The sequence below is a fragment of the Lactuca sativa genome, chromosome 1 (assembly GCF_002870075.4).
Source record: "Lactuca sativa cultivar Salinas chromosome 1, Lsat_Salinas_v11, whole genome shotgun sequence".
Classification (NCBI taxonomy): Eukaryota; Viridiplantae; Streptophyta; class Magnoliopsida; order Asterales; family Asteraceae; genus Lactuca; species Lactuca sativa.
The window spans coordinates 14,371,210-14,394,448 of NC_056623.2; the positions used below are offsets into that span (position 1 = coordinate 14,371,210).

Below are 23,239 nucleotides of genomic sequence, written 5' to 3' on the forward strand. Positions count from 1 at the left end.
GCGATGAATCGGTCCACAACATCGAACAATTCTTCTCGCAAAATCTGAGAAACCTCCACGAGATCATCTCCCGTATCTGAACGACGGACGATACCGACCTATCCTGGCCACTCGCTCCCGATCCTGATCCGGATCCCACCTCAAATCGATTCGCCATCACCATGCTGAGCATATACCAGGAAGATATCAGATAATCCGCATAAACGACAGTGAAACTACTCCCGACCAAACCCTAGGGGTTGTGACTTCCTTGATACGCGTATGGGTCCTGTGCTTTCAGTAGTACAGGCCCATACTACCTTCCACACCTACCCATATTTGTCTCAAGTATCACCACAACACCATAACAATATACATATACATAGCGAGCGCTCAATCCTCACTCCTAGAGGAATGCTAAACATCTGATATCTGGCCTCCCGGCCTCTCACTACCCACCCATCCACCAACTGCCACACGACCCTCCATTGGTGCCAGTTAACTATTGCATGAATACAATCACATACCGCACGGCTTAACAAGAGCTGTGCAGAGCATTCATCCAATAGTTAAATCACACACGAAAGAGTCATACAACAATTAATGAGGTACTCTACATAAGATAAGGCATCAAAGATCAGGCAATTCTATCATACGGTTCTTGAGGATCCCTATCTTATCACTAGCATGTTGTTCTAACATATCACATAATCAAATAACTGCATGGTATTTTGGGGTCTACTTACTGGCTCCGGCCGATCGTACACTTTGCATTCTCTTTTACTTATTTTGAAAACCATTTAAAAATCATTTTGAAAATCTTTCCTTCCGGCACGTATCACAATATTTTCCACTTTGGGCCACTCGACACGAGGACTTCCTAGGGGGTCACCCATCTCGGTACTACTCCCCCCCCCCCCCCCGGGAGCACGCTTATCTGTAGAGTTCTTATGGGATCTGCTGCCCTCACAGCCTTAAAGCGCGTTATGACAAGGAAGGTATCCACACCCCTTATAAGGAAATGTTTCGTTCTCCTTCCAAGCCGATGTGGGATCAGGTGCAACCCACCTTCACCCTCCATTATAGGATTCGACGTCCCCGACAAACACATCGAACCGTGCCCTAGCTCTAATACCAACTTGTAACATCCATAAAATTCGAGCCAATTTAAATTTTTTTTAAATCATTTAAAACCATTCAGTCATTGCAATTTGTTTTCAAAATAGTTTAAACATCAGAGTTCCTAGAAATCGAGATCATCAATCGAGGAAGTGTACGGTAACGTCTTCGCCTTCCCGTGGCCATCCGCTGAACCTGAAACAATAAACTGAAACTGTAAGCCCGAAAGCTTAGTGAGTTACCCCCTAAAATACCAACGTCATACGGATATAACCATATCATATAAAAATATAAACAAACAACATGCATAATGAGCCTTTATCCTGACTGGACCACCTCGCAGGCCTTCAGCTTATCTGGACCGCCCTCCGAGCCTTCGGCACGTCTGGACCGTCTCGCAGGGCCTACAGCCTATCCAGACCTCTCGCTGGGCCTTCAACCTAACTGAACCCTTTTGCAGGGCCTTCAGTTTATCCGAACCGCCCTAGGTATGTTGGCCTTCAGCATAAAGCAGGACTGCCTCAACCCAACCTCCGATCAACGAACATGTGCACATACATATCATACGCTAGCATATATAACAGCCAAGACGATCTAACAGATCATTAGTCATAGCACCATCTTATTACCAGGGTACAGACCTAACCAGGTCATTAAGCATATCACCATCCTAACTACCAGGATGTAAACCAATATGCATACTATACAATAAACCCGAATACAAATCCGACAAGGGCCGGAATTGGTGCCTTAGACCCATTAGATATAGTGAGGATAACTCACCTCACAACTGACGCGCTGAAGAGATAAGCTCAAATCTCGGATCACCGTCACAAACTCCACCACCTATATTCGTCATAGAACCATATCCATAAATTTCCAATTTCCCAAAATGCCCCCCACAAGTCAACTAGTCAACCCTTGGTCGAAGTCAAAGTCAACGGTCGAGGTCAACAGTCCATGCTGACCTCAACTCGTCGAGTACAACCGGATACTTACCGATTTCCTTGCATAACTCGTCGAGTCACTCTACTGACTCGCCGAGCCCACGAAAATCGTCATCGGACTCGCCGAGTTGACCATGCAACTCGCTGTGTCCCTTCAGTCCTTCATCCAATCAGATGCTTTTTAAGTCATGATAAGGTTCCATATTGCAGATCCAATTCCCCAAGGCATGTTTATCACGTAAAGTTGCAAACTTTACGTGCATGCAAGGCTCTAAAAACTCTAAATGACAAATCCAAGCTTGAAATGGAGTCTTACACCTAAGGAGAGTCCCATACTTGCAAAAGTTGGAAGCTTTATGGACTTAGAGACCCAAGAGAGCTCAGATCTGAAGTTGCAACTTCAGATCTTAGCTCATACACAAGAAAAGCTTCCTAATATGCTAGAAAAACCCTAAAATTCACCCAAATGAGATCTAGAAGGAAATGAGGTCAAGATAACGACTTGATACCTTCCAAGAGATGCAAACTAAGGTAGATATTAGATCCCCACATGTTCTTTGCTCATAGCCACTTGCTCTCCAAGTTCTTTTCACCAAGAATCCTCTTCCAAAGCTTAAAATACACAAATGGAGCACTCTTACACAAATTACGGTTTATGGACTCTCAAGAGGCTGTAATGGGAGGCTGAGGAGGCCAATGATCCTTTAAATAGGGTGCAAAACCCCCGAAAATTAGGGTTTCATCCTCTAGCTCCTACTTGTCGAGTCCCTTCTTGGACTCGGCGAGTAGGTCACTTAAACACGTGGACCAACCCGCTGCTACTCAACGAGTCAGGCAACCAACTCGTCGAGTAGACCTTGAAATCATGAGAATTTATAACCATAAATCAATACCTGAGAATTGAGGTGTTATATATATATATATATATATATATATATATATATATATATATATATATATATATATATATATATATATATATATATATATATATATATAGGGATTAAGGATACTGGGAGCACAACACCCTTAACATGGCTAAGGTGGCTTGACACACACCGCCATGCCTTATCGGCATACCAAGCTCAAAAACAGACTCAACAATTGCTTAAAGATAAGAGGGGAAGACTCACTTCTCCCACCATGCCTCTCTCACTCCTTTCTCTCTCTTCTCCCTCATTGCTTTAGTAAAAATGGTCTAACACCATCATCGTCATAATTGGAGCTAAGGTTGAGCTCGGCATGGTCAACACCTCTCTCTCTCTCTCTCTCTCTCTCTCTCTCTCTCTCTCTCTCTCATTTTGTATGTTTGTGAAAATCTTGAACAATTTAGTCTTTATTTATTTCAATATTTGGTCACCTTTTGCCATATACATTTTAAAGAATTACACGTCTTATGGTACTCTTAAATATTTCACAAAAAAGCATTACAATCTGCTGAAATCTTTTTGGAAATATAATACATTGTCGGCCTCATAGCTGGATTATTATTCAAGCATCTTATTGCCAAAATTATAATGTTAGTCAGCACCTTCTTTATTTCTATCGACACGGTTGGAAGGCGTTCATCTAGCATATCTTGTAGCTTCATCTTCCCATCTGAGAGAGAGGCAATAATACTACCTGGATGCTCTCCTTTGATCACTTCTAGTGCTAGAACTCCAAAACTATACACATCACACTTTTCAGTTACCTTCATTGTATAAGCAAGTTCTGAAAAACAAATGGAAAAACAATACATAGTGAATATATGAGTTGTGACTTCTCGAATTTATGTCTAAAAAGAGTAGGAAAAATTCATAACCTGGTGCAAGATATCCAAATGTTCCAGCAAGAGCGCTCTCATTAGAAGAATTTGGATTCAAAATCTTGGAGGTGCCAAAATCTGATACACAAGCTTCACCCTCTAAGTCCAACATAATATTTTTGCTTGAGATGTCTCGGTGAACTATTGGGGGTGAGCAGTCATGGTGCATATATGACAAAGCATAGGCGATGCCTTTGATTATATTCACTCTCTTGGTCCATCCCAAAGTTTGAGTAGCTTCTTTCCTCAACATTTCATACAAGTTACCTCCTTCCAGGTACTCATAAATCAAAAATGAGTGTTTTGTATGTAAACAATACCCATATAGCTTCACAATATTCCTGTGCCTTATTTCAGTTAATGCCTTAACCTCACGTAAAAAGCTATTACGATCAACCATATCCAAAGATGAATGAATTCGCTTAACAGCGACTATCTCATTTGATGTCAACTTTGCTCTGTACACTGCTCCACATCTTCCCTTTCCAATACAATATGCTTCATTAAACTCCTGTGTTACCTTCAAGATTTCATCATATGTTTCCTTTCCGCTAAAACTTGATATGGAAAAGAAGTCCAGGACGTGATCCTCTATCACCTGTCTTGTTGATGACAGCTTCTTTCTTCGGTAATAGAAGATCACCATTCCAATGAATATACTAAGAAGTAGAAGTGCTCCAAGAAGAGGGAGTGAAACAATAAGTGCAAGCTTTTGGCGTTTGTTCTTATCATGCTTTTCCACAATCAAATCGTTGTCGCACTGTTGTAATCCAGTGATGTTACCACACAAACCTTTATTCCCTTGTAAATCTTCCAGAGAAGTATTCAGAAAGCCTTTGCTGTTGGGAATGGGACCTTCCAACTCATTGTAGGACACGTCAATGCTCCACAAAGCATTCATTGCTTCCATGGACTTAGGGATATTGCCAGAGAGTTTATTGTGAGAAAGATTCAGCTTCTCCAAACTACTTAAACTTGCAATTTGTGATGGTATTTCTGAAGTGAGTGAATTCTGACTCATATCAAGAATTGACAAGTGCGACAATTTCCCTAATTGTACTGGAATTTCATTTGTAAAGTTGTTGTTTGACAAGTTGATATGAAAGAGATTTAAGCAACTCCCCAAAGTAAAAGGGATGGACCCTGTAAAATTATTCATAGATAGGTCCAAGAGAGAGAGTGCACTCAGTGATCCTATTTCTGCAGGTAGTGAACCCGAAAGCTGGTTACTGCTTAAAACCAGATTCAATAAACGATTCATCCGCACAAATTCTTTTGGGATCTCCCCAACCAAATGATTAAATGAAAGATTAAGCATTTCTATTTGAGTAGAATTACCAAGAGATGGAGGTATGCTACCACCGATATCATTTCCTCCAAGTTGCATCGTGGTCAAATTTTCGCACTTACTCCAATTGTCAGAAAGTTCCCCATAAACCTTGTTGTCATTGAGACTGATGAATCGGAGGTGAGGGTAAACACCAAATATTTCGGATATATTTCCAGAGACCTGGTTCCCATCAAGCCGTACTCTAACTAGACTTGTACAATTATACAAACTCTTGGGGATTGTGCCTGTCAGTTTATTTTGACGTACAAGCAACAACTCTAATTTTCCTCCATTACATATATTATCTGGTAAAGAACCTGAAAATTTATTTTCGGAAAGTTCTAGTGCAACAAACTTGAGATTTCCCAACTCTTGTGGAAGATGACCAGAAAATTGGTTACTGTTGAGATACAAATTCTCTAACTGCAGGAGGTTGCCAAACGACTTAGGAATGGAACCATTGAGTAGATTCTTACCTGCGGACAGAGTAACAAGTGATGTCATGTTTCCAAACTCTTCGGGAATAGGACCAGAAAGGCTGTTCGAGTAGAGACGCAGAAGGGTAAGGGATTGAAGACGACCCAACGAACTGGGGATTGAACCTGTGAGACTATTATTGAGAAGGATTAGCCATTTAAGCGAACTCAAACTTCCTATTTCAGGTGGAATGGGGCCATGTATCCTATTGGAAAACAGATTCAATATAGTCAGCTTACTCAGATTTCCAAGCGAGTTTGGGATAGCCCCGGTTAGAAAATTGTTGTGCAAATGCAGCTGACTTAAATTTGAGAGGTTTCCTAATACATAAGGAATGGAACCAACGAGTTTGTTTTCATTAAGAAATAGGTCACGGAGGTAGGTCATGTTACCTAGACACAACGGAATGGTACCAGTAAGAGCATTAGCATACAAAGAAAGCTCAGACAGAAACTTCAAATCACATATCTCATGCGGGATCGAACCATTTAACTGATTTTCAAACAAACGAAGTGTTTCAAGATTTGACAACTGCCCAATTTCTGGAGGTATTACGCTGGAAAAATGGTTATAATCAAAATCAAGCAAAACAAGTTTTGAAAGGTTGCTGATCTCTGCTGGGATGACCCCCGAAAAATTGTTTTCACTCAGATCAAAATCTGTAAGGTTGGGAAATGATGAAAACGTGAAGCCATTTAGTGTACCCGATAAGCTCGAGGATGATAGGTTCAGTCTGGTTACGCTTCCATCAGAATTGCACGAAACGCCATACCAAGTGCACCAAAACATAGTTGGCATCGTTTGAGCCATAGAACCATTTTGACTGTTGGGAAGAATAGATATCCATGAAGATAATACAGAAATATTATTTTGTTGTTGCAGGCTAGCTTTCCATTTAAGAAGAGCAGCGGCTTCATCAGTAGAACCATAAGCAACAACAGGGAAAAAGGAAATTGTGGAAAGTATTAGCTTTAATATATGGACGATAAGGCACTTCTCCATTAGTAAAGAATTTATTCTTTGTGTTGGTGTTTAATTAAGAGAAAATTTTCATATAGTTCCAACTATATACTTTCCAGGTGAAGAATGCTTTACATGGAAAAATAAAAGTCATAATTACTTTTGGTGATTTGCTACGTATAGTCTTCTTCAAATTTCAAACCTATGACTTTGTGATTGTTGAATATCATAAATGATATTTATTGCTCATTTTGAATCAAAAACTCTGATTTGATGCTAAATAATTGCTTATTTCATTTTCAAATTATTTACACTTTATTTACATGAGAAAACCAAAAGTCCAAAACAGTCCCCATTCCCAAGGACCCCAACCCGAACTTGTTTAAAGCCCACTCAATAACATAAACATAAGTTATCCAAAAAAAAAAAGATTATGGTTTATTTTAACATTTTTTTATGTTTTAAAATTCATTTTTTTTTATCTGTTATCATAGTCTTTCAGGTTATTATAAAATAAAATTCATAAAAAGACTCTTAAATTTACAAATCTTTTACGATTTACTTTAAATATGTATTTCTTTATCATATTATACGTATTCATGCAGGAAAAAACATATTTATATAGAAAAAAATGTTTTGATTAAACATCACATTTACGTTATAATAAATGTTATTTATTTGTAAACTAGGTTTTTTCCTAATTGTATGTTCTAAAACGTAAAAAAATATGTTTTTATAAGTATAAATACATATTTTACGTATTTAGAAGTATAGAAAAAAGATAAGAGGATTCAAAAATTGCGAGACAACTATTTGATATAAGATTGAAAAATTAAATAGTCCAGATTCGATTTTATTTATTGTCAAAATCTCTTGAAATGATATGGTGTTTAAATAATTATTTGTAAGATTTTGGTCATTTCCAACGGAAATTAAATGTTTGTAGGGTTAAAATGTAAAAACAAAACAAAAAAAAATCAAAATTCAACCCTCACTCACCATCGCCATTTCTTTACTCTCACTCACCATCGCCACGTGTTAGCCTCTTATTGGTTAGTTTTTTCCCACCAACTTTATTTTTCGAGCATAATTTTTTTTATTTGGAAAAAATCTTAAAAATCAAAGTTTTAGTGAGTTTTTAAAAGAAAATTTTAAAAATATTGTTGTTTTTTAAAGGAATCCAAGCTTTTATTAAGAGAAGACATGAAATCATTTTAAAGGTTTATGTATCCTCCTATTACGTACTCCATTCACCTATATAATTAACTTTTAATTAATAAAAATTATTTCCATTTGCAAAGAGCATCCATTTAAAATATTGCATCCATTTAAAATATAACAAATTTAACGATTTTTTTTTAAATTTATAGAATTCTTTATATTTTGGAAAAAATTTAATAAAGTCCTAATCTTTTTTATTTGAACAAAAATGTAACGTCCTATTTCGAATCGTTGCCATTGCGGGGTGGTGAGCAAGGAGTGGGTATTAGCTGACTTAGAGCCCTTGAAGAATCGAGTTTGGGCTCATTCGGAGGTGGATGATGTAGTTTGGATGATCCGAGTATTCGGTTTGTGTTTTGGAGCCCAAGAGTATCGGTAAAGGCGTTGGTTCGGGCCTTTTATGAATTTTGGTTGTTTTTAGGCTACATAAAGTTTGATAGAAGTGTAGGGCTTCTCGTTACCTTTCCGTGGATATAAAGAACACTGACAACGGATAAATGACCCAAAAGTTATGGCCATTTGAAGTTACAGAGGTTTTGGGTCAACCGGGTACGCATGGCGTACCAAGTGGGAACGCATGATGTTCAAAAGGAAAATGGATGTGGGATAGATTGGGAACGCAGGGCGTTCGCCGGGCAGATTCAAAAGCTCATTTTTAGGGTTTGGTCCCTTTATAAGCATCATTATGGACCCAAACCTCTTCCATTCTTCAGCCTCCATCCTATCTAACCCTAAGAACAAAACCCTAAGCCTCTTGCATGCATTTTAAGCTTACCTTGAGCATTTTGGTGTTGTTTGGGTGATTTTGAAAAAGAAGGTGTTTAGAGAAGAAGCAAGGGATTGAGGAGAGCTAGTAGATCCAGGGGTTTTGCATCATTTCCAGTCTATTGAAGGTATAAAGCTCTAACCTTGCTTATGTTTAACAACCCAATTTTCACGTCCAAAAATTTCATTTTTGATTAAGTGATTTGCAAAACATTTGTAACAAAATATCAACCGATCATATCATTTCATAAAAACATGTCTCGTGTCTGAAAACCGAATTGTAAAAACATAATAATGTCAGAGTACAAATCCCAGAATAACTCATGGTGCAGAAAACAATGTGTGTGTCTGATGTGCCGCTACCGTGCCAGCTCCTTCCCCTTCGCTGAAAAGGTACCTGAAACCAAAAATGTAACTGTAAGCACAAAGCTTAGTGAGTTCCCCCATCGTACCACATACCCTACAATCACATAGCATACATACTGTCGGGCAATTCTAGGGTGTCCGACCTACCCGGTACGGCCATTCTGGGGTGCGACCTAACCGTACGACCATTCTGGGGTGCTGATCTACCCGTCAGTCCTAACAACCGACCCTCGGGGACTATTCCACTCCCTACTGCTACTATCACATATATCATAACATAAACATACTATCAGACATATCTTGGGTGTCGGAACTACCCTTCGGTCCTAACAACCGAACTTGGGGACTATTCCCCTCCTACTACCGCTATCACATTTAACATATCATGTCATCATATAAACATATAATCACATACTATCAGACATATATGGGGTGCCTGACCTACCCTTCGGTCCTAACAACCGAACTCTACCACTATCACATATATCAAATCATGCCAACATATAACATATCAGGTAGTAGCAAACCTAGATGATATCACGAAGACAATCATCTAACATACAACTCCTACTGGTGGGCCGGCATTGTGGCCATAGACTCACCGCTACTGGAAGGTAACTCACCTCGTAGTAGCTGCTGATCTGTGCGGGAATCCTTTGACTGCTGTTGCTGCTGCTCCGAAAATCCTCCGGCTATAATTCCCACAAAACACTTAATACACTGCTAACTGTTCTTAGGGTAAAATGACCATTTTACCCCTGACCAAGTCAAAGTCAACTTCTAGTTGACCAGCTCGCCGAGTTGGTTCGCCAACTCGTCGAGTCCCTATCCGTCCATTTGTCCTTATACACGTCTCTACTCGTCGAGTTAGGCGATGACTCGACGAGTTTTCCTTCTAATTGAACATCAACTTAATCTTCATCCGACTCGCCGAGTTGTATGAACAACACGTCGAGTTTATCTTCAACTAATACACAGGTCCTGTCCTTGGCTCGCCGAGTTGTATGAACAACTCGTCGAGTTCATCTTCATCCTTAAGAAGATTACCTTGGACTCGTCGAGTTTGTTCATGCACTCGCCGAGTCCCATGAATTTCCAGAACAATGGCTTAGTCCAGAACGTTGGGTCACTCCTCGGGACTCCCTAAAACCTTTCCACACTCAAATGGGTCCTTTTGACCCTCAACGGATATGGGACAGAAACCTTGGACTCGCCGAGTCCAAGAATGGACTCGTCGAGTTGGTTACATCCTCTCACTAAATCTTCGATTTGTGATGTACAACCCTTGATCAAAAGATAGATCTATGCTTCTACAATCGATCTAGCACGTAAAGTTACTACCTTTACATGCTTGCATGGGACTTTGAGCTCAAAAGGTCCTAAAACAAGCTCTTACAATGCATGGGGCCTTCTTTGAGTGCAAAAGCCACTCCTTTCTGCCTTGTAACCCCTCTAAGGACCTAAATCTGAAACATCAACCCCTAACCATGCTTGCAATCATGGTTGGTGACCAAAATGGCTTAGAAAAGCCCTAAAACTTCACAAAAATGGGATCTATCAAAAGAAAAAACAAGGTATGGACTTTATACCTTCTGTAGACTGCAAATGATGCTCAAAATTGGATCCCTCTAGCCTCCTCTTGATCCTTCAAGCTTTTCCTTCCTTCCTTGGATCACAAAAGCACCAAAATCACTCCAAATGCCTTAGATTGCTTCAATAACGGCTAGGGTTTGCTATGGGGGTCTTCTGGGAGAAAATGGGACGAAGGAGGCCGAGTTAAGGTGTTTAAATAGGGTGCAAACCCTCGGTTTTTTTTCCGGGACCCGACTCATCGAGTCCACTGCTTAAACCCCGCGTCTCATCCCGCTTATACTCGGCGAGTTGGTCCTTCAACTCGCCGAGTCCAAGGCCAAAATGCAAAATATTTTAAAGAATTAATAAAAGAATACGTACCAAGAACCAGGTGCTACATCATTTAAGGTTTAGATCTAAGTTTGTGTGGATTTTAGTTCCTTTTTGGTCTCATGGTTGAGATCTCGTGGTTATAATCACTCTAGAAGTTTGAGTTGCTTCTTTTGGATGTTAATGATGTCTTAGACTCATAAAGTTTGCACCTTTAGAGTTGTAGAAGCCCATGCATGAGATTAAGCCCCTTTTTATGGAAGTTGATTGCTATATCTTGAAGTTGGGACTTTTGGAGGCATGCAAAGCCACCAAGTCAAGACTTTATGGTTCTAGAGGTTTTAAAGGACTTGGATCTATGTTTTGGTGGTAATGGCTTAAGCATTAAGTGCTTAATGGCCACTTTTTGGAGTTTAGGCACGAACGCGCTGCGTAAGGTCCGGGAACACCCTGCGTTCCGGATGGGACTCGCGATCTGGACCGGTAAGGAATGCCCTGCGTTCGATTCGGCAGTGGGCTTCCTTGGGCCATTTTCTTGGACGGGTACTTTAGGCCTTTTGGGCCATTTGAGAGATGGACTTTTGGACTGAGGGATTGTTTTTGGAATTGGACTCCGTCTTGGACTAGGTTATGGGGTTTCTTTATTAGGCCTTGTGAGCCAAATGGATTTAGGCCTTTGTGGTCCCAACGGGCTTGTGCCTTGTGGTATCCTTAGGTTTTCTGGGATTTGTTATTGACTAAGGAATTATTAGGCTTTAGGATAACGCCCATATGGGGTTGGTCCCAATTTGGAAAATTGGGCCATTAAGGGGCTTTTATGGATTCTATAGTTTTGGGCCTTTTTATTTTGGGCGTGGCCCTCGGTCTTTGGTTCATGTTAGGTTGGGGGTAAAAGAAGTTTTCAAACCATAGGGACCAATAGACAAAAAGACAAAATTACCCTCACATGGAGGGCACGTGCTACACTAAACGGAAACAAATAGACGGGAATTAAGTCCAGGGACCAAAACCACAAGAAGTTTCATGTTTTGGACGAACCATGCAACTTGAAAACATTTTGGACCTTATCCACAATTTTTGGATAACCACACATGGAAGGCATGTGCTACACTAAACGAAAACAAATAGACGGGAGTCCAGGGACCAAAACTACAAGAAGTTTCATGTTTTGGACCAACCATGCAACTTGAAAACATTTTGAACCAACCATGCAACTTGAAAACATTTTGGACCTTATCTACAATTTTTGGATAACCACTAGGACCAAAAATGCAGTTTTGTTTTTGTTTTATTAAGCTGAGAATATAACCAGAAAATGTCATTAAATTTACTATTAGTCCAACAATGGTCCGATGGCGGTCCGACGGGGGTCCGACGGCTATCCAACAATGAGTAACAATTAGTTCTAAATTAGAGAATATAAAATTTGTTTAATATAATATTAATATTTGATAAGTCAAAAATGCTCTTAACGAAACGTTTAAAAAGATGGTTCTTAAGGTTTGTTAACCTTTTTGTATTATCATTTGAACCACTCAATATATATATATATATATATATATATATATATATATATATATATATATATATATATATATATATATATATATATATATATATATATATATATATATATATATATATATTACAATGGCGCCATGGAAAATATATATAAATATAAGTTTCTTTCAATTTTTATGGTAACGACAGAAGTGAAAAAAAAAAAGGTTTTTTGTTTGGTTACATTTTTAAAAAACATATTTACAAATTTATAAACGTACTTATTTGTTTAAATATATAAATACAACTTCGACCCTTGTTAGGTCCACTTCATTTTGTTCTACCCAATCAACGCAACCGTGGCAGCCTCCTCAAATATTCGTCTGATTTGACGTCGACGTGGCACATGGCCCATGGAGGTGACCGGCTCTTGACCTTCTAACCGGATAAAATGGAAAAAATGCAAAAGTTTAACAAAATATTCGATTTTATTGAACGTAAAAAACCTCAAAGAATAAAATTGGACATTTCTTGAAAATTTAAGGTTTTATGTAGGAGTATAAGTGAGCCGAGTTACTCGTGAGTTACTCGGGATTGATTCGTCAAAAGCTCGACTCGAGATCGAATTAAACGAGCCTGAGCCGAGCTCGAGACTAAACATGAGGCTCGTTTATTAAACGAGCTCGAGCCAAGCTTTAATTAACGGGCTCGCAAGCCTAAACGAGCACACACACACACACACACACACACATATATATATATATATATATATATATATATATATATATATATATATATATATAGAGAGAGAGAGAGAGAGAGAGAGAGAGAGACTCATTTAGACTCGATTAGGCTCGCGAGCCTATTAAATTGTTCATGAGCCGAGTCCGAGCTTAATTTTAAGGCTCGAATCGAGCTCGAGCTTCCTTAAAATTAAACGAGCTGAGCTCGAGCTTGGTCAGGCTCGGGCTCGGCTCGTCTAGTTTACACCCCTAGTTTTATGTCATTAGCCCTTGTTTTAAATTATTTTTTTTTCTACATGTAGTTTTATGGGTTTTTTCATTTTATTAAATTCTAAATAATATTTTAATATAATAATAGATACGTATCTAAATTAAATTAAAGTTTCATTAGTTTCTTTTGTTTATTTATCTAAACTATTTTTTTTAATTTAAAAGAAAAAAAAACATTTTAATTTTAATATTTCAATATTTTTTCATTTTTATTATAAATTTGAACTTCTCAAATATCTAGAATTTCATATATATATATATATATATATATATATATATATATATATATATATATATATATATATATATATATATATATATATATATATATATATATATATATATATATATATATATATATCACAACTAATAGAACAATATCTAATAATACAATAATCTAGCTATTGCAATTATGATCTTTATTCAACCCCCCTGATTTCATGATCCATCTTCACTACTAGAAATATTGAGTAACACAGTCACAGGTTTTTCAAACAGGCGCAAACATTAACCTCCTAGAATGAGGATCTCCGGGTCCAGGATTCTGAACAGGAGGACCCTCAGCGCTACCTGCATGGGAGAAAACAAAATGGTATTAAAAGGGCACAATCAATAATATCTTGGAATTTCTCTTTAACGAATCATGCCACTAAGCCATGGAAGACAGAGGAAGCGAGAGTAGCATCAACCCACCAAACCAGATGCTTCATTAGCTGACTGCAATTAATTAATGCCAAGAAATTATATTAACGTAATTGTAAGATTATATTAATGCATATACGTTTACCTGCACCTTGGGCAGAAACCAAAATAGTACTAAAGACGAATAAGATACAAGAAACAAGAACAATCAACAGCCTAGACTCCATAGAAATTTCTTTGTGTAATAGTTCGGTGGTATTGCGCGCTTAATTCTTAATCTTTTTGTAGCTCTATATACACACACTTTCAAATCTTATGCAATGCCACATGAACTTCCAGGTAATTCCTCACAAAATATCAACCATTAAATTTCTTGGAATATATATTTTTTTTTCTTGGAAAATATTTGAAGTCACAAAACCCTTTTGCTATCTTATGCAATGCCACACCTGTCACAACCCAATTTTTATATTAAAATATTATTTTATTATACATCCAAAGCCTATCTTTTATCAACGATTCTGTTATTTATTATATTCGATTTGTATAGTATAGACTCAAAAGTTAAAATATTTAATATATATTTTTATAATAAACTTAATGTATATATATATATATATATATATATATATATATATATATATATATATATATATATATATATATATATATATATATATATATACTTAGGTTATTCTATTCAAAGTAATTATTGTGTTATTGTATATATAAATGTGAGCCAATCATTTTATTTATTTTAAAAAAGTGATTAATACATATTATTTAATTAAATATAATTGAAAAATACCATCTAATTTAAATCGAAGGGTATTTTAGTCAGTTAATATAGATTTAATAAAGGAAATTTGCATATTTTAAGGGATCAAAGATTCTATTAATTTTAAAAATCCGATCTTACAAATTATACGATTTTTAGTTTGGACATTCTGACATAATATGTTTGACTATGTTCAAAAATAACAAAATTTCTTGTAGAATAACAAAATTCTCGAACCATCAATTGAAGAATTAAAACGAAAATTACATTAATTCTTATAGAATACATGTAACAATTGCTAAGAATTACATTTATTTTTAAAGAATAAAACTAAAAAAAATTCAAATCTGAAAAAAAAAAAAAAAAAAAAAAAAAAAAAAAAAAAAAACATCAAAATCTAACAAAAACACTAATATATTCTAAAAGAATAATGTTGCTAAGAGGCGTTGTTCAAATTTCGTGGTCCGTTCTTCAAGCATCAGCTTCTATAAAAAATACAATAAATAAATTAGTGAGAAAATATCCATACTCCATTACAACATAATTGGAATTCGTGATTCCATTATGATACAATTGGAATTCATTTACCAATAATTATATTAATTCGGGGGATTCTAACAGAATATGTTCATGATTACCATAAAAAACATTCTTTTCTGATAAAATGCTATAAACAAAGAAATATCATTCAGTTGAAGCATTTTAGCGAACACTTTGTGTGCATGAAAACAACTTTCAATTCAGTTGAAGCATTCATCTGTCAAATAAGCAACCAAAACAACCATGATTTGTGTTCAACCAATCAAACCCAAAAACTCATCTAAACCTATCAATTAAACTTCATTGATTTACAGTAAATCAATCACATTAGACAACCAATTCACATTAGGTATTCTGATACAATATTTAACATGAATCACAAAGTAGTCTTGGAAAAAATATAGTTCTTACAATAGAGAGAACGATAAAAACACCTAATTTAACTATACTAAGAATCGGTTTGGGTTGAAGTATATCCCTAATTAATCAGAATGTGATAAAATTTAAAGCAACTAAGAACGATACCTTTATGAAGACTTCTGGTGGGTTCTTCATTAGTCAAAAAATAGGCATCGTCAATATTTATGGGACAACGTCGTTCGTGACATCAATCCACTAAAAGAGAGAAGGAGATGAGATAGAGAGATATCAGATGCTCTTACTCGAGGATTTCTAATCGCTCATGACCACGCAGTTGCGAACCAGGTCCATTCGTTAGCCCCGATGGTCGTCCCGATTGCTCCCAGCATCACCAGGGAAGGAAGAAGTGGCGATGACCGCGAACTCATCGATCCTTGCAGTCACATGCGACAACATCGTGCAAGATTCAGCTCCAGGCTTCCAGCTTCGTCAGCAGTAGCTTCGCAAAAGAATGCTTAGCTAATCAGGGCGTCATCGGCAGCAGCCGAGGCGGTCAATCTCGGCTGGGCGGCGACGGTTGAAGAGGTTGCGGCTGGAGCATCCAATCTAGGGTTCGGGTTAATGTATGCGACAAGGGGTGAGGGAAAGATGGTGACGGGTTTATTTTTGGAAGTTATTAAACAAATGACTAAATTAACCTTATTTATTTATTTAATTATTTAATTATTTATTTAATTTTGATTGGCCCACAATTATACATACAATAACACAATACTTACTTTAAACACCTGAACCTATCTCTCTCTCTCTCTCTCTCTCTCTCTCTCTATATATATATATATATATATATATATATATATATATATATATATATATATATATATATATATATATATATATATATATAGGAAAAGTGAATATGGCTATCATGTACCTAATCTTAGGTATAGAATCTTTTAAACTATGTAGTTTTAAACAAAACTAATCCAATTTCATTTTCTCTTAATTTTATTAATACACACACACACACACACATATATATATATATATATATATATATATATATATATATATATATATATATATATATATATATATATATATATATATATATATTAAAAACGTCTCAAGTTAGGAACAGTAAAGTTCCTAGACATTTGTCGAAACTGGTCCTCGGTTTATAATCATGATCTTGGTCTTAGAAGGTAATTTGATGTTTAATATAGTAGTAATAAGAATAACAAGTGTTACGAAGATGTTTCGGAGTTTTAAGTGGAAATAATTAGAGTTATGATGATTAGAATGACAACCTTTACAAGTTAAATAGATCAGTTTATGGACAAAATTCGATCAATATTCCAAGGGGTCGTTTGATTTGCTTCTAACTCGGTCCAAAGTTTGGACCCAATCCTCAATCCCCAGTCAGGTTGTTTGTTTTGCCTTCTGCATCCTTGGACTCGGTCTAAATTAGAGATTGGGTCCTCAATTTTGTATTGATTCGTTCCTCCAATAAAATCTAGCTAACTCGGTCTTTTTTAACTCTCACATACTTACCCATCACTTCTATTCACACCTTTTTCAATCGACCACCCTCGTTCCTCGCATCGCCTCCGCATCAGAACTTCTGCAATCGCTGGTAAAACTCCTTAAACACATTGCAATCGTCGATATGTTGCATATGTATTTCTTCGTCTTTTTTTTTCTTTTCTGAAATCGATTTTCTGATCTTGGTGGTGATTAACTCTATGCCACATTCATCAATTAATCAATTAGAAGATAGGATCTGTACAAGTTTAATATAATTGAATGATTGAAGGGGTATGTACAAGTTTAATTTCCTACCACATTCATCAATTCATATGTCCCTTGATTTGGGAATTCTTTGTGATTAAAGATTCCAATTCAGTATAAGGAGTTGGTTAACTCCTGAGAAGAAACTGTAAGGAGTTTGTTAGCTCAGTCACTACAATGGTAGCTATTGGAGGTCTATTGAGGTCAAAACTACAATAAAACAGATGAATGGATGTGTTTATATTTGTGAGTATGCAAAAAATGTGTGTATGTTTGTGTAAAAACAAAAAAAAATGGGGAAGAATGATTTTTATATCTTATGAAGGTTTCTATAAAAAAATATTGTTTGACAGTAATAAAGTCATTTTGCACAGTCGGTCAAATGTAAAATCAAACAACAAGTTTCAATCAGAAGTTAACTCAGTCAGAACTTTTAACTCAGTCAGCTTCTAACCCAGTCAATTTTAACCCAAACAACAACTATCAAACGAACCCCAAGTCCTTTTAATTCGACGCTCTAGTACTCTACCATCGATCTCACTTTTATATAATATTTATCACCCAAATATGATCATATATGATATAGCCCTGCTAATGGTACGTAATAATTTTTTTAAAGGAATGTTAAAAAACTATCTTGCAATTTTAAGACGAGACGGTATGGGTCTCAACGATAATTGACAAGGCTGAGGTGGATGGCGGAAACGTCGTCATAATGGGGGAACACCGTCCCCCTACTCGTTGCATCTCGTCGAGGCGAATCTCGTGGCCATTGCGACGTATTGAAACGGGAAAAGGTAGAACGGTGGCTAATGCAAACAGTCAATATTCAAAAAATTTACCTTTTAACCTATATATATATATATATATATATATATATATATATATATATATACACACACACACACACACACACTCACTCACTCATTTTAATTCAGCTTTTATGTCTTTCTATCATTATCTTTATATTTTGTACACTTTCTTTTATCAAAAAATAGATCAACACCCAAACACACAACCTCGCTTCTCGGATTTGCAGGTTATAAAAATTATTTCAATCTTTTATCGTCTCAAGAATCACCACAAATCACATACTAAGGTGCTGCTTTCAATCCCGCTTCATCACCACTGCAATTTCCCAACTCACCTTACGTTCAACAAATTTTTTCCCCTACTTTTGCTGTGATGCAACAAACAACTACCCAACCACCACTTACAACACAACCATCAGTTGAAGTGGAAGCGAGAGGTAGTTGGAGAGGGAAAGGAAAGGGAAAATCAAAAGGGAAATCGATAGCGGTTGAAACAGAAAATGCAGACGTTCCACAATGATGGACACCAGAGGAGGAATATGATTTGACGGCGGTTTGGTGTGCTACTTCAAAAGACGAACTCCACGGAAATGGAATGAAGAAATGAGCTTATTAGAGGGCGGTGCGCGACAAGTTTCACGCTATTTTGAAGAAAAATCTGTATCGCAACAATGACATGTTGAGCAGCAAATGGGGTCAAATAACTCAGTGGTGCAACAAATTCAACGGGATTTACAACCTACTTGAGGCGCAACAGCAAAGCGGAATCAACGGCTTCGATTTGTTCAAATCTACTAAGGAACAATATTGGGTCGAAATGTGACATGTTTTCGACTTTGAAAAATCATGGGAGTTGTTGTGAGCGGATCCAAGGTGGAATAAAACGCCTACATCGTCGAAGGTTCAATCCAAAAGGTCTCGCAATTCGAGCTCGGTCGACGTGTTGGACGCACGGACTTACATCGACCTAAACACCGACAACGATGAGATCCCGGATGATATCGAGGAGATATCCCCACCACGACGACCACCAGACGCGACAAAGCGATGTGTGCTGCAAGGCATGCGGAGGACGTTGAGGCGAAAGCAAAAGAGGCGGCGGAAATGGGAGCGAAATTCAACGAACACTATTTATTTTAATAAAAGAAAAAAATGACTTGAACGTCGTTATTTGGAGTTCCTAGAAAGGCAGACACGGGAGAAGCAGGAGCAAAAAGAGAGTGAACTAATGACACATCAGTGGTCAATTCTCCGAACGAGCGAAGAGAGTTTAACGTCTGAGGATCTAGTGGTGCTACAAACAATGAAGAAACAAATTATGAAGAAGTATTTGGATTAATTAGGATTGTTGTGTGATTTTATAAGTAATTTGAATGGTATTTTAGTTATGATTTTAGGTTTAAAATTATGTTTTTTTTTTTTTTTTTTTAATTATAATCGTAATTTTAGATTTTAAATATTATGTCTTTTTTGTTTTTAAAATTATAAAAATATATTCATTTTAGTGATTAAAAAAACATAAAAAGGAAAAAAAAAATCCGAAAAAAACTCAATTCGAAAAAAAAATTCAAAAATAAAACATTTATTGTCAAAAAAGTTGGTGTTGCATTTTGTTGTCAATTTCCCCATTTGGTGTTGTAACACTATTTGTTTATGTGACATGTGAAGTGGTGCATCTTATGCTCACACTTAAAACTATGGGATAAAGTATATTCATACGTTGACATAATTAATCAGACAAATTACATAAAAAGTCACGATCTCTATAGCTGTTTTAATTATTATTTTTTTCAAATTAAAACATCCAGTTTTAATGAATGTGATTTTTTTTTTAAATTAAGTTATTTTGATCTATAATCATATATTTACATTTTTACAAGTTCTTTTTAGCGATGTGGCTGTTATATAAATAATTATATATCAATATTAATATTTGACTAATATTGTTATTACTTATTCTTATCATCAAAAAAAAAAATTAAAAATAAAAATAACCCACAACTGCCACCAACTCCAAACCTTTCCCTAATTCCCGCACCTACCCTTTGCACCATCTAACGGAAATTTGGGCTATTAGAAAAGGAGTGATGGGCCCTATGTTGAATATTGTTATGAGCGAATTGATGATCTTTAGGGTTCCTGGTCAATCTTACAAACCAAATCTAACTCTAAATCTGAGTTTGAAAAAAAAAAAAAAAGTTCAAACCAATCACTTTCAATCAAAACAAAGAATAAACTTGTTTGTTGAATCGGTAGACTTATGGACGATTCTAGGTATTGGTGCACAAAAAAACCGGTTCACGATCCGAACCGGTGTCCGAACCAAAAACCGGTTCACCTCTGAACCGGTCCAAGCTAGAACCGATCTGATGCCGAACCGAACCGGCAGTTTGAACAAATTCTTATTTCCGAACAATGGGACCGGTTTCGAACCGGTTTACAATGAACCGGTTTTGGACGGATTATGAACCGGTTTTCGAACCAATTATGAACCAGTTTTTGGACCGGTTATGAACCGGTTTTTCGAGATGTTTTTTTTTTTTTTATGTTTATGTTTTTATGTTTGAAGATGTTTTATATACTTTCAATATAAATATCCAAAAAAAAAAAATACCCATGAAAATTACTCCGAAATGAGTCTAAATGCAATAGATATGCACAAACCAAATTTGATACACATTACATACATACCTACCGGTAAGTGGGTTTTTTTTATTTTTTTTAATATGTCAACTATAAAGAATTCTAACCAATTGGCCACGCATAAATAACCTATAATATCCCATAAATTAAAACGAACAATCAAAAAAAAGATACAATTTCCGCCGGTTTTTTTTAACATGTTTGAAGAATCGGTTTAGAAACCGGTTTAAAATGATCCGGTTTGAAGTGAACCGGCTTGCACTAAACCAAACCGGTTTGTATAGGATCGGATAAATTTGATGGTGAACCGGTTTAAGAGTGAACCGGTGTTGACTTTGTTGACTTGAACCGAACCGCTCCGCTGAACCGAATCGGTTCGGAAAAAAAACCGGTTTGTACACCTCTAATTCTAGGGATGAGCATTGAAATCGGCCCAGCCAGAACCGGTTTGGGAACCAAACTTGGTGAAAAATAGGAACCGAACAGGACCGTCGGTTCTACAGGTTCCGGTTCTTGTCGTGTCTTCATTGTTGGAATCGGTCCTCGAGAAATAGAAACATACAGTTCCGATTCCTACCGGTTCCTGGTTCCAAAAATCCACAACAATATCTTTCTGGTCTCGACCGATCGATTCTGTCATCGAGAAATAGCAACATACGGTTCCGGTTTTGCCGGTTCTACCGGTTCCCGGTTCAAAAAATCCACAAGAATATCGTCCCGGTACTGGCTCGATCGGTTCTATCCGGTTCCGGTTCCGGTATCGGTTCTGGCCGGTTCACCGGTCCAAATGCTCATCCATAGTCGATTCTAAGGTAGATAAGGCAATGAAATGAGTTTTGACCATAATTTGACTGTAATCATAATGTGGATTTGGATCTTAAGTTTGATTTTTTTACCCGCTTACGGTCAATACATGTTTACCTTTTTATTAAATGGTTTGGATATGAATCATTATGAATTTCGATGCCTAAATTGAAAAAAAATCTAAACTACAATGGTTAAACCGAAAAAATCTAAACTATAGTGGGTATTATAAAAAATTTTCATTATTTTACTATGTCTTACTTATAAAACCATGGAGTAATTTTCACGCATGGTGCTATGGTTTAGGGGTAATATGTACATTTGATCCGTAACTCCAGTAAGGGTAATTTAGCATTTCTAAGTATACCTAGGACCAAAGGCAAAAGAAAAATAAATCATAAGGATGGTTCGAGTTGAAAAAAAAAAAAGTTAGGGACCAAATGTATATATCACTGTAAACCACAAAGACTATTCATGTAATATACTATTAAATCACGTGATTTCTGCCAAATATGTGAGTGGTTACCTAGTTCAATATTCACTCACTTTTTGCCAAATACATTCTCTTTTTTAAAACGGCAAATGATTCAACGGAAGCTTCTACCCAATATTTCAGAGTAGACCCCAAGTTCGAGCTCCGCAAAGCGGGCAAACCCAGCCACGGGAAAATTCCCCCACACATAGGGCATATTTGCAAGAGGCGCACAAATTGTGTTTTACCGGGTTTGAAACCCCGGCATCAAACTTACATGGAGATGTAAACTACAGATAACAATTGCACATCTTATGACTTATGGTACCTTTAAATATTTTACAAAAGTCTACCGAAAACTTTTTAGGAAACATACTACATTCTTGGCCTCATTTCAAGATATTATTCAAACATCTTATTGCCAAAGTTATAACGTTAGTCATCATATTCTTTATCTTTGTCGATATGATTGAAATGTGTTAATCTACTATATCTTGTAGCTTCACCTTCCCATCTAAGAGAGGCAATAATATGACCTATGCGCTCTCCTTTGATTAAGTCTAGGGATAGAACCCCCAAACTGTACACATCACACTTTTTGGTTACCTTTATTGTATAAGCAAGTTCTTAAATGAATATATGAGTTGTGACTTCTCGAATTTACCCCTCTCCCGCACTCTATTTTCGAGTTTAAATTTAAGTGGAAAGAAATGAAATTGAAAGAAAGGAAAGGGAGGAGACCCCTACATTTCCTTTCCATCCCTTTCTTTCCTAATCATCTCACATATGGGATGATAGATTGTAAGGGAAAATGAAACTTGAGATCGCATTTCATTATTCTCCTTAAAAGAAAGCTAAAAAACACGATTTTCCTCTCCGTTCCTTCATTTTCATTCCTTTAAAAAATTCAAGAACATGGTGTAATCCCTTTCCCTTTGTCACAAGACCACATCATCGCGAGCTCCCTTCTCTCTCCATGAACATCATAGTCGCCACCTCTCCATCTCCGAC

The 23,239-nt window shown here is 36.6% G+C and overlaps 1 protein-coding gene across 1 annotated transcript; it reads right to left on the reverse strand.

The window, feature by feature from the left end:
* Positions 1–3,365: 3,365 nt before the first annotated feature.
* LOC111916803 (MDIS1-interacting receptor like kinase 2) lies at positions 3,366–6,704 on the reverse strand. Its single transcript, XM_023912469.3, has 2 exons — positions 3,850–6,704; positions 3,366–3,758 (listed from the first exon to the last, which is right to left on the reverse strand). Exons 1-2 carry the CDS (start codon positions 6,659–6,661, stop codon positions 3,460–3,462), a joined length of 3,111 nt encoding a protein of 1,036 aa, XP_023768237.1. The 5' UTR covers positions 6,662–6,704; the 3' UTR covers positions 3,366–3,459.
* Positions 6,705–23,239: the final 16,535 nt, after the last annotated feature.